Source organism: Trachymyrmex cornetzi, unplaced genomic scaffold, assembly GCF_001594075.2.
Source record: "Trachymyrmex cornetzi isolate Tcor2-1 unplaced genomic scaffold, Tcor1.1 scaffold225, whole genome shotgun sequence".
Classification (NCBI taxonomy): domain Eukaryota; kingdom Metazoa; phylum Arthropoda; class Insecta; order Hymenoptera; family Formicidae; genus Trachymyrmex; species Trachymyrmex cornetzi.
The window spans coordinates 52,370-65,833 of NW_017296901.1; the positions used below are offsets into that span (position 1 = coordinate 52,370).

At 41.6% G+C, this 13,464-nt stretch overlaps 1 protein-coding gene across 1 annotated transcript in view; it reads right to left on the reverse strand.

Moving 5' to 3' along the window:
* Positions 1–13,464, reverse strand: part of Ptx1 (pituitary homeobox homolog Ptx1) — a 37,572-nt gene that overhangs the window by 2,418 nt on the left and 21,690 nt on the right. The window contains exon 4 of the mRNA XM_018506539.1: positions 16–698. Within this exon, the coding sequence (XP_018362041.1) occupies positions 16–698 (683 nt within the window). The remainder of the gene's footprint in view (positions 1–15; positions 699–13,464) is intronic.

Consider the following 13,464-nt stretch of genomic DNA (forward strand, 5'->3'; position numbering starts at 1 on the left):
CCGCCGACGGAAGACGCTCTCGAACTTACGGGACTTATACTTCCGGCTGTGGTACCGCCCGTGGTACCGCCTGCGCCGAATGACCCGCCACCACCGCCGCCATAACCACTGCTATGCTGTTTCGCCTTCATTCGTAGCGACGCGATGCTACTCGATGTCATCACTGTACAGGATTCGGGCGATCGATGATGAGGCGTGTAAACCGGCGGTCCATATGGATGATGCGGTGCCGCCGGCGCCGCGTACGGACACGCCGCGCCGGACGCGGCGACCGGCGAGCTCGCGACACCGAGACCAGAACCCATGCCCGGTAACATGGACGTGGCCGCTTGACCGACCGAAACTGACATGCCACCCACGTGGCTGCCTGCGACCGACGTCGCTGCGGCGTTAAAGGGATTCACTGGGCTGACCTGAGCGTGATGATGATGATGCGATGCCGCAGGCACAACTGAGCCCAGAGTGTTCATCCAGGGAAAGCTCTTGCCGCTCAACGGCGATGGTACTTTGGCCGCCCAGTTGTTGTACGTGCTATATGAGCTGTAGAGAGTGTCGGGATCCGGGAACGGTTGGGTGATGAAGCCGTTCAGACTGGCTGTACTGAAGCCCGACTTGAAATCCGCTGCGGCCTGCGCAGCGGCGTTCATCGCGTTACGCTCTTTCTTCCGCCATTTCGCCCGCCTGTTCTTGAACCAGACCTGCAAACAGATAAACAGAACGTTGCGAGAAAAATATGTCTGTTCATTATAATGTGTAGAATGTTATTTGAGAGAAAGGACCTCGCAATTATAAGGAAATTTGTGTCCCGGTAAAATGATTGAGTTAATTTTCATACATAATGTAGCTTGCACATAGTGTGATGAAGAAAAGATATAGACACAAGGCTCAATAATGGATGATTTTCGGATTAAAGATGCTCTGTGAACACAATTGATTTACACCTTTAATATACCATAGTTCAAAAACTATCCATTATTGAACCTTGTGTCTATGACATCTTTTGTTCCTTGTAAGCTACATTATATATGAAAATTGATTAATTTCATCGGGATCTAATTTTTCGTATAATTAGTGCGGGGTTCTTTAATAGAGAGATATCGATTATATATATTTTTCGATATTTCCTTTCTATTTTTAGCATAACCAATATTTTAAAGAGATAATTTTTTTTATGATGTACAGATGCTACCCTCCGTTCCCAGATTTTGTTTTTAACGTACACAGCTCGTACATTGAGAATAAACACAGAGAAGGAAACGGAGGGAAGGCACAGCAATGCGTAAGCGTTTCTTGCCAGATTTCGTGAATGTTCGCACGCCACGGGTTATTAGTCACAAACGCAACGAAGAGAACAACGAGCGGCGGTTTCACTCTGTGGTAGACGGTAGGTGAGTCTTGAGACAAATAGCAAGAAAACCCCGGCGAGCTTCTCCATCCTGAAATATGACGGCGTTAATTCAAGGCGGCCCTTCTCTCACGCTCGATACTACGGTGAACTTCGTCAGCCGTTTCCACCCTCCTTATCCCTTCGCTCGCCCTTCAACCTCGAACCTACCAGCGTCCTCCGACTCTCTTCAGCGCCTCTCTTTCTTAACGACGCCCGTCCCTGCTCGCCCCCAACAATTATACGGGTGGTTGCGCTTAGATACACGTCGCTCTCGCGTAACTGTAAGGCAAGGGGAAGGAAAACGCGACATACGCGAAGGATCGTGGTGTAAGTATTCGACGAAGAGAGAGAGAGAGAGAGAGTTGAGTAGCTGGTAGAGAGGAGGAGCAAGATGGGAAGAAAAGGGGGAAAGGTACTGAGGGTGAAGCAGGTCGGTGGACTACTCCGTAAGATGGATGGCCTTACGATCACGCCGTGGAAACGCTAAGAGGCGCGACGGGTCATTGAAAGTGGGGGCGGAAGACTAGCTAATGAAGAATAATGTCCTTTCCTCTCAACGATTATTCCTGAAACTTCACGTAACAGCCCAAATTTGCTAGTAACCTTCATTGTACAACCTAACGGAATAATCCTAACGAGACAATAACGGTGGATAGATGTGTAAAAGAAAATTGGAATTTTAACCCTAATTGGTATTCGCGGGTTTAATGTACTTTAAATTAATGTATCTTTGCTTAAAGTTAATATAATTGAATAATTTTTTTCATTTTGAAGGTTAAAATCCGAGGAGTATAAGATTATATACGAGGAACATAAAATTAACCTGTGTAAAATTATGAAAAATATTTATCATAAACAGTTTTTCACAATGTAATTGAAAAAAAATGTTTGGGACCTGCGAATACCGATTAGGGTTAACATAAAAGCTCACTAATTCACACGCATAGCTTTACATCGATTTCTTTCAAAAAATAATATTTATCGTTATATTCCTGTTATCATTATTACAGTATTTATACGATGTTATCGGTTTTTGTCAATAAAGAACGACTTACCTTTGATCTGCCCTCACGGGAGATAAACGTGTAGGTGCGAAATTTTTTCGCATCGGTAAGCCGCACGAGAAACATCATTGGATTTTACGAAGCGGCCCGGTAGCCGCGGCACCATGGGCGACGACGGTAAGCCAGGAGGGAGTAAATTCGATAGGACAGAATGGTACGGCGGGCGAAAGATGCCGCGACTCGAGAATCAATAAACTCTCTCTCGTGCAAAGGCGCAGCGTGTACACACAAGATGCCGCGCCCATAAAGTTTAACAGCGTCGCGGAATCTTGACTGAAGCTATCTGCAATGACCCAGGAGAATCTTAACGCTTTTGATTCGTAAATCCGTCGAACGTACATACATACGCTCGGAACTCGAGTGAAAACTATTGCTTGACTCCAACTGGATTCCAACTGTATTGACCAAATGATCTGTGAATCGTGAGAGAAATCGCGCTTGAAACATAAATATACCAACGGGCACATCGCGCATTCCGATAATAATTTATGATACAATTAATTAGTACATTATGTTAATCTCATTAATAGCTATTTCCAATCCAATTTGACGAATATTCACAAAATACTGACGCACCAAGCTACGATACATAAAATCTGTGTTCACACAAAATGGCATGTTTACTGTAGTTGTGTAATTTTTAATAAATTAAAAAATGTAAAGCCCATCGGATCGATTTTCATCAAGTAACGTTGAAAACATCGATATTGTAGCCCAGTTGATGCGATAAATCGAATCCATTGTTTTTCGCCTGGCGACTGAGAACAATGGTCGCGTCACATCATTCGAGCAATAAAATCTCATCAAATCACGACCCCTCGCCACCGTGTAAGCCTCCATTCGGTTTCTTTCTTCCTCGCTCACGCACGCGTTCGGCTCAATCTACGAAAGCTTATATAAATGTAATGAGACCGTGACCGGGGATGCCTCATCAATCACACCCCCCGTACGGTCCCCTCTTGTTCTGTCCCATTTCATCGTCGGCGTCGCTCTTTCCTATGGTCGTCTTCCGCGCCGCACATACGTCTACCGGTCTACGTGCTACATAGACACCCTCGAATACCGCACCGGCCCGTCCGCGGTAATCCCGTGACTTAACATCGGGCTCCGGGCTCTCCGGGTAACCGCGATTTGTTCCATTGCGCTCAGAAGTTGCGCGCCACGCCGCGCCGTTAGTTCCTCGGTCAAGAGAGTCTTACAACCGAGTCTTACCGGGGCTCGGCTACTCTTGAGTAAGGCCTATTTAAGCGGAACAGTTTCCAGACGATATTCTACCGAACTGGACCATCCTTTTATAGTACCAATTTATAACGCTCTTTATAAATATACCCACAATGAATTTATAATTAAATCGAACCAAAGTTAGAAATTGCTATTTGTTGATAAAATTAACTTAAAATATCTATTGTTCGTTTTCGATTAATATCACAAGTTTGCGAAATAATGTATATTTATATAAAATAAATATTAACTTTGTATAAATCGTTACTGTCGGCCTCTTTTAAATTTTGCAAAATATTTTTTGGTAAATAGATCAGTAATTTCAGAAGGGTTGTCTTTTTATGTATACATCGTATATTTTAGAATAAAAATTATGATGAATAGCGAATATTAGAGTCGAAAGCAATTTGCATTATTCGCAAAATCTATATGCGAATAAATCATGCGTAAATTTGTATTGTCAAGTCTTATCGATGACCTGGTTACATTTACGCACAAATTAGTAGATATAAGAGTCTGATACTCTTTCACTTCACATTGGCACAAAATTGGGTTTTTTTTTTTGTTACAAAATGTAAGAAATTTTCAAGTACCGTCGCGACATGTAAACACCAAAAATTTAAATCTCCCGACGTAGCATGCATTTTCTTTACGTTTTTGTGCGTCTAGGTTAACGATCTCGTTCATTTCGTGCGAAACGTTCGCGTGAATTCGTGCGAGTTCGCGTCCTTTACAAGATGAAGGAGGAAGGAGAGAGAGAGAAACCGAAGGACGAGCTAAAGGAGGAGGCTGTGAGAGACGGTAGGGAGAGAACCTGACATTCTCTCTCGTAGGGTGGAGATGGTGATGGTGGTCGCGCTAGAGGGGAACTTCGAGGGGGAGTCTGAGAGAAGGTTAGTCGTGGGTGTAGAGAGACAGGGAGAGACAGAGAGAGAGAGAGAGAGAGAGAGAGAGAGAGAGAGAGAGAGAGAGAGAGAGAGAGAAAGCGAAAGAGAGACGCATGGACGAGGAAACGGAGGTGGAGGAGGATAATATTGATCCCCTCGTAGCCCCGCCCCTCCTCGCCCAGCCGACGCCATCATTATATTATCCACCATCCCTCCGACTCCGTTTCCCGACGTATCGCACACCTACGACCTCTCGAAACTCGCGAAACTATCCTGGTCGTGCACGCGCGTTGTCTTGTATTCCTCGAGAGGGACTTTCCAAAAAAGAGAGAAAGGCACGGAGCTATACTCTTGCGTTCACCGTTGTATTCCTTGCCTATCCTGTTCCTTAACCTTCCTCCTTCCACCCTTATTTCGCTCTTCTTCTCACGTCGGAGGGATAGAGACAGAGAATAACTCGAGGTGGAGCGTTGCCGTGGCCACGGAGGATTCGTGGTAAGTTTCCCGAAAATCTTGCGAGGACCAGCGCGCGTGCGAAAGCGCCACTTCATTAAAAATAAATTCCGTGAAGGAGCCGACGGATATCCGAGGGCTTCGCGAGGATTTTACGCCGCAGACTCGCTTCCTCATTCTCCCTCCCTCTATCTCTCTCTATGTCTCATTCGTTGTTCCTTTCGCCTATCCATAATTCGACGCGCCTTTCGTTTGTCTCGTGAAACGTTACCTCAATGTTCCTCATATTTCTCTCCTCTCTGCTTTTATTGCACCGTGAATTAGTTTTAACCCGTGCTTATCTCTTTCATGTTCAGCAGAATTTTTCATTACAAGAATTTTCGGATTTTCATATTATTAATCTCATATGCAATATAATTTGATGTTTTTACCTCATAAAATAATGATTTTTAAACATTACTAAAGAACTTAATAATTGTATGAAATGTACAAAATAAATTATATACACACACATGCGTCAGAATATCCAGATAAAATATACATTGAAAAATTAAGAATTAATAAATCTTGCTTTATCTCTTGATCAATGGCACGCATTTAACATTTAATAAAGAAGTATATATATCATAAAATTTTTACATTCAATATGTCAATTTCAAAAGTTATTATTTCTTTATTTTTTGCTTTCCAGAATTTAATTTCACGCATCATATATTATATCGTATATGTCATAATTGCGACGTTATTGAATATTCATTATTAACATTACCGCATTATCGTCGCTATTCAAATAGCCTTTATTTCATCATTATCTAATTTGATCGTGCTGTGTCACGTAAGAAAAATCATAATTGTCATTACGAAAAGGACGAGCAATTATTGCGATAAACAAACAGGTGCGACGACGTCGGTATTTACGCGCCGAAAACACGACGGCGGCGGCGCGACACCACTTCGTTAAAAGTAAATTCCGTGAAGTATACCGCCGGATATCCGGGGCTTCGCGGGGATTTGATGGTGGTGCGAAGGTGGAAACCTTTTGTCTGTCGGGAATAAGCGGTTCGCCACTCGTAACTTTGAACTACTCCTACATCTCTTTGCGAAAGCTCTCGCGACACCGTCTGCGATTTATAACAACATCCGCTTTCTCTCGCCCGCGCCGGCCGCGTGTCTCGCTGAGGGCGAGAGAAAAGTTCACGTCACTACTAATTTCTGTCGATATTCTTGAGCGCCCTGCCATTCGCTCAGAACCAATTAATCCCAGTAATTTTTAAGTGCTTCATCTCGCGAGAAAATAAATACTTTCGGTACACGAAGAAGGCAGCTGCTCGCTTATGGCAGACTCGCTATGCGCTTACCGCGACCATCATGGCTGCCAGGATGAATTCTCCTTCCCTTCCTCTCCTCTCTCTCTCTCTCTCCTCATTTCTTTTCTCGCTTCCTCCGTACGGTATCTCTTTCTATCTCAGCTTTGAGATACTCTTTTTTTTTTTTCCTCTTGTCCTGAACGTATCTATCTCTCTTTCTCTTTCTTTCTGCAGCTCTACATGTTACCCATACACGTTTTCGCACGCGAAATACTCTCTCCGTCTTCTGGCCGTTGCTCCCTCTTCGTCTTCTTCCTTACCTCTTCGCATGCCCTCCACACCCGGTCTCAGTCTCGGGTTCCAACAGTGGCGTCTCCATAAATCTCGCTATAACGTCGAGATGGATCAGTGAGAATGGCCACGTCCCACACAGGGGAAACGGGACACGGCTGCGTTTGTATCGTTGCATACACTGCGTACGTTGCATACGTGGTTGCATCGGTGCGCACGCGTGTATGCCGAGAGTAGGATCGGTCGGTGAATATGCAGCAAACACGGCAAACCATCGGCCATCAGGAGTGGATACGAATAAAATTCGTCACGTCCGCGCACAACGAACGTTTACTCATATATCAACAACTTGGGATAGGAATAGTCGATATCTTTCAGACAGTTCAGACTGTAGAGAAAAGAAATTTTATTTTGAATACCTGATATTTCTCTTTTATGTATATATCGATTACTTTAGTTCCAACGTATCGATATGTTATAGACTCTTTAAATTCTTTGGAATGGAATCTTACTTAAAAAATTGAGCCAGTTTTGAAAAAGAGTGGCTTAATTTTAAATTTATTCTAAAAGAGAGAGATTATTATTGTTTTAAAGAGGATGTTCAAATCAAGTTGAGAAATATTAACAGATACTACAATACAGTAATTATGCGAGCACAAACGAAGTAATCCTAACAATTACAGGTCCGAAAAACACTTTTAGTTGAGAACTAAAAATCGAGAAATTACGTAGGAATTTATGCTCAAAGTTTTTCTATTTGAACTACTTATGGTTTAGTCTTGTATTTTATTGTGCTTTGCAGCATCCACGCAAATCGGAAGGATACAGCCGATGGAAACGAGAAATCGTTCGTGTTAAAGCATCGCGGAGGGCGGCGCTGAACGATACAAACGGCGTACGAACCGGCGCGCACGACGCAGAATGGGAAGCTGGGCTTTCTCTGTCTCTTTCTCTCTCTCTCGCACAGAGTGAGTAGTTTTATGGATTTTTTTATCGTTGTGCTGGTGGACCGTAACAGCTGCACAGCCGGTGGGATTCGGATATTCAATGTCGGCGTACCTGTATGGATATTAAATTAACACCCGTAAGCCGCGAGTATTAACAACTTTGCAAAAGATTATACGAGATTATGAGCTCAAGCGGAACACGTGATTTTTAATGCCGCCGCCGCGGCCGTCCCCGTCCTACTACCTCTCGAGGCTTCTCCATTTCTTTGTAATTTATAAATAGTTACGGCTCATTGCCCGCGTTCACCGCCGATTCGTTTCCAGTTAAATACACTTTTTTCCGTTTCTTTTTTTTTATTCGTTTAGCTACATCGGACTCCGTTAGGCCACGGTTCTTCCGCGTATCGGCGTAAAAGTGCTCGTGAGAATTTATTGCGAAACTTGTTAGGATTACACAGTTCCACCCTTTTCTTTGCTTTCCTTCGTTAATTCAACTGACTGAATTGTCAACAGGAAATATCACGATAAATGTATCAATAAATGATAATTCAAAAGAGAGATGTATTTTTATATTCATTTCCTGCACATTCATTTTTCTACAAAATTTCTATAAAATGCAAATAATATTTTATTACATTAGATTTGTACTTATTTTTTATGTGTGGATTAATTTTCAAATCGTTAATTTTATTATGTGAAAAAAATTAATTCTGAAACAAAATATCCATGTTATATTTTGAAGAGAACAAACGAGCGAATGAGAGAGAGAGAGAGAGAGAGAGAGCGCATATATTTTTTTATTCATTGATGCATTTATCCTGTTTTCCTTTGAATGAATTTATGTCTCGTACTTTTTACTTCACTGCACGTTCGTGAACAACCAAGCACAACGATTTTATTTTACGACGTATATACGTATCTGTTCAGATTGTGTATACCTTCTATCTACGAATTAAGATCACTGACCGTTGGAAAATATTTCTTATCGCGATAAACCTTCGGCACCGGAAGAACGATTAATCGATTTCGAATCATTATCCGAAAATCTATGCAGTCTCTGTGACTTTAATCCTGGTCGTGCGAGATATAAAAATATCGACTACGTAAGACTACCAGGAAAAATTGATATACTTAAGATTATAATATTATTCCGATTCGCAAAATTTTGATAGAAGAGAAGGGGTACTACGACCTCTAACATTCGTCAAAGTTAAATCGATTCTAAACTTAAAATTATTTAGTACTTAAACTACATTTTTAAAATTGTGGCGGTACTGTATATTGAATCAAAAAGAAATAGGAATGGTAATGTGGCTTCTTATAAAAATAGATTTAAAAAATTGGTTTTTAAAATACTTATATAGTATTTTATGAAATTATATATTTACAATAAAAATTGCGGAATATATGCAAATGTATACACATATAAGTTTTTCCGCGTATACATAGACTGTTCAATATCATACAAAATCAAGATAGCAAATATACAAGATAGTAAATACAGCTATAGTCAATTTATCGAATAATTATTATTAAAAGAAAACCTCGGAAAAGAAGCCGTCATCAATCACTCTATAGGATCATATTAGCAAAGTACCCTTCACGCTATTGTTTAATTTTACATAACTTGAAATGTATATAGCCAAATAAAATGTGAAGTAACGAACAAAACATTCAAGTGTGCATATATTTGAGCGATAATATGCTCAAGTAAGAAGAATGAGAAAATTTTCATGATTAAATTCTAAAACGTACTTTGAAAGAAAAAGAGAGAGAGAAACGTTTCGAAATGCTTGAAAATAAAAATGCATTATAATAAATGCTAACTACTGTATATTGGCATATAAGCGCCATGGTGTAACGGTACGGCAGCGAGCTACTGAATAAATAATTTCATGAATAATCATTAGAATTATTTGCTATCAAATAACGGAAATATTAAGAGGAGCCATTATACCTATAAGAGCCATAATACCATCATCTCCTCTATTAACGTAACAATATATATATATCTGAGAGAGATCGTTGCTAAAATATATTTAAAACTATTTCTAGAGATTTGTTTATGATTAATATAACTCACACCTGATATAATACGTTTGGCTACATTCAATTCAAAGTACTGAATTTTTGAAAAATTTGAAAAGCTTCTGCGTCTGCGACAGAATTGCGGAATGCATTGCAACGCTCTGTATCAAAAATACAATACCCGATAGAAGATTAACTGCCGCCGATTCGAATCCTGATTCGCCTGTGGAATACGCGCGGCTCGCCCTTTGCCATTTTTCATCTCGTTCAACGTGATATTAACTTGAAAACGGCCACTCTCGGACATTACCGTAAAGCCGATCGTATCTCTGCTTCGACCCGCGCTAAAGCCGAACTTGGGACCGAAGGGAGCCTTTTGTGGATAAAAACTTACGATGTTTAACGTTAAATTGAATCTAACTGTCAATTTATCGTATATTATGTTAAACATATGTGTACACTTAAATAAACACTAAATACTTAGGTAGTTGACGCTTTCAAAGCATATACTTTTTTTCTCTTCTTTAAACGTGCAGTTATATTTAAAGTGAGCTCTTATTAAATAACTGCATATCTTACAAATTTAGATTTATTTTACCTTTTCACTTTGAATTTTTTATATACGAGATAAGAGATTTTGAATCACGAACTCTTCAGCTTTATTAAATGTGTTTGATTTAGTTTATCTGTTAATCTATATTTAAGTTATTTCGCTTGTTACATGAAAAAAAGCTATTAAAATCGCTCATTACAAGAATGTCATCATTTTCTATTCGTTACGAATTCTAATGCTATTATATTAATAGCGTAATTCGTTATACGAGCGGAACTGCTATTAAGGTGACACTACACGATCAATAATACTGTCAGTATTAACAAATACTGATAATATTACTGATCGTATATGGTTAAATATTGATGGATTACTGTAGAATATGATGGTGATCTGGATTTTGATTCTCGAGCATCAGTATCGTATTTATTAGGATCCCTGTCACAATATGTCACAGTGCAATAGATAATGTATGTAAAACTAAAGTGAAATATATTATCAATAATACTGATCGTATAAGTTTGTAAAAATACTAAAAATATTAATGCGCGTACTGTCAGTATTACCGATTCAATATTACTGATCGGTATTATTGATCGTGCAGGGTCACCTTTACACTTCTTTTTTTTTACATTTATTTATTTTCCCAACGCTATTGCCGCAATAATACGAACACTGTACGAACGCAGTACCACTATCTATTTTTCTCCGTTAATCGTTACTTCGCTCCGAAAGCCCAAGACAACCGCTATACGCAGTACTTTTCGCGTTCACTAGAACTTACGAGCTGGCGATGCCATCAGAACGACCAGGCCAGGCAGCCAGCAGCTGCCACGGATTCAACGTTAAACCCGCGTAACCGTGGAAGCGCGGGTCGAACCAGAGATGCGAGAGGCGCGGTCGTGCGTCGCATACGCGTTTGCATACGATGCGTCGCGATGCAAATCGGACCGCGTGATGCGAATGAGATACGGCGGGTGGGCGGGCGATGCATCGCGGTGTAGCGGAGTGTGTGTACCGGAATGCAGCCGAGCGTTGTGCGGCGAGGCTAAAGGTAATAATTGATATATAGCGATAGCATTGGCCGCTGACAGCCGCTAACCCGGCCGAATACGGATGACACTCGGTAATCCTCACTCTCATACCGGTTAGTGTCCACCTATATTCCGCGGCGTCCCATTTCCCATTCCCATGGTGTGTAAGCTCGGCTCCTCTCTCCCGCTCTCATTCTCTCTCTCTCTCTCTCTCTCTCCCTCCCTCTCTCCCTTCCTCGCCTCTCTCTCTCTCGATCCCTCTCGTTCGCGCAACCCCTTCGCCCTTCGAATCAGGCTGAGATATACAGACACTGGATGTGTGTCGGTTGCGCCGCAATCAGGGGTCCAGGAGGGTAGATGATTGCGCGGCAGAGGAAGAGAGAGAGGGAGCGGGAATTGGATAGAGAAGAGAAAGAGAGCGAGCGAGAAGGAGAGGCCCTATAGAGAATAGAGAAAGAAAGATAGAGCAGCGCACTGCCACTGGAGGCTGGAGCACAGAGCAACTCTCGTGCACCAGCCAGAGCGCCGCCGCGAGGTGTGCGGTGCAACCATACTAATCCGCCGATGGATTTATGGTCTTAATCACCGGCGGATTATCTCGGACAGCCGCGCTCTGCTGCCACCGACCGAAACATACGCCTGCCTCTTTGCAGATAACTGTACCCGGCTTCGCGCTCGACCTCTCTTTCTCGCTGTTTCTCTTTCTCTCTCTCACACACACACACACACACACACACACACACACACACTCTCTCTCTCCATTCTGCCTCTCGTCCTGTTCCTCTCGTCGACTCTTCAGTGCCTTTCTCTTCGTTCTTCTCTTCAATATGACGTTTTCGCGAATCTTTTATCCGGTACCAGGAATTTCTAGCGACGTTACGCTGAGAAAATGAGTCCTAAAGATAGCGTGCAGTAGTCACATTATACTGGAAACCAAATTTGTACTATACTACTTGAATTCAAAACTTTAAGATATCTTTTATTCGTAAATAATTCGCTAGGACTTTATGATAGCCTCTCCTTTACCGAACAAAAGTTTTCATAATAAAACTTGAATACGCGCGGACTTCTTCTGAAGTACAGTTCTATTATTTTCCATTACGACAAACAGTATGAATTAAACTTGGAGCTAATGAGGGTCATGTGGAAGGAATGTCTTTTGCACTTGAAGTAAGCGCGCGCGCCAAGGCAGATTTAAAATGAAGTATGCCTCCATAATGGTGTTACAGTTTGCGAACGAGCGACGGCCGGGGATCTGCAGCGTTTTGGTACATGGCGTATAGCACCGTGGCGGGAACACCGTACCACGCTATGTGTGGTTCTATAAATCCACCAGGGCTTACTGGCGCAAAGCCTCCCCTGCGGCCTGCGCGCGGCACTCTCACCTCTTTCCCCATGTGACCTCCTATCTGCCCACTCTCTTCTATCCCTGTGTCCTCCCCCTTCTCTGCCATGCCTTGTTCACACACACTTCTTCCGCGCTTTTGCCGTCTCGCGATGCCGACCACTCGCTGGAACGTCTCGATGAAACGCAAGCAGGCCGTCGGGATTTCGAAGAGCATGTCTGCCCACTCGCTTGATCCGTTTCGAAGTCACTCGGACTTGGACCGCGCGCGATCCGTCGTTTGTCCGCGAATCAAGTCGCGGAGACGCCATGGCAAGAGAATTTATAGTAATTTATACAGCGCTTACGGATTTGCGAACTTTCTCTAACGGTCTAGTTTCTTCGACGTCACTTTGCAACGAAAAGCACTTTTCCTTTACAATCTCAAATCGTAAAGTATATTATCGCTTGTTGTGTTTGGAGTCATTATGATAATACGTGATCGTTTGGAATCAATAAAAACGCGATTATATATGAAATTCTAACTACAGATTTGTAGAGTTTCGAATTTCTAGCTTAGTTATATATAGATAAATTTTATTGTGTGTAGGCATGATTTTTCTTCAGTATAATTTTCAGCTATAATATAATTTTAAGTTCATATTTATATTTGTCTCTAATTTGATTATATTTTCCAATTAATGTAGATTTATATACAGTAAGTATATAGAAACTGTTAAAACGTTTTATATGGAAGCTTTACTTAAAGTTTTATAACATGTAAAATATCTCATCATTTTCGTCGTTTCTACATATCTTGTAGAAACCGTTCGTACACTTCACTGATGCATAAGATATCATCCGTGGTCAGCAGATTGTTGCTTTTGTAATCGATACTTTGATGCTTCAATACACCCATTGTGAGCGTCTGTTACTGCTTCATTTATAACGAGCTCAAATTTTTGGAC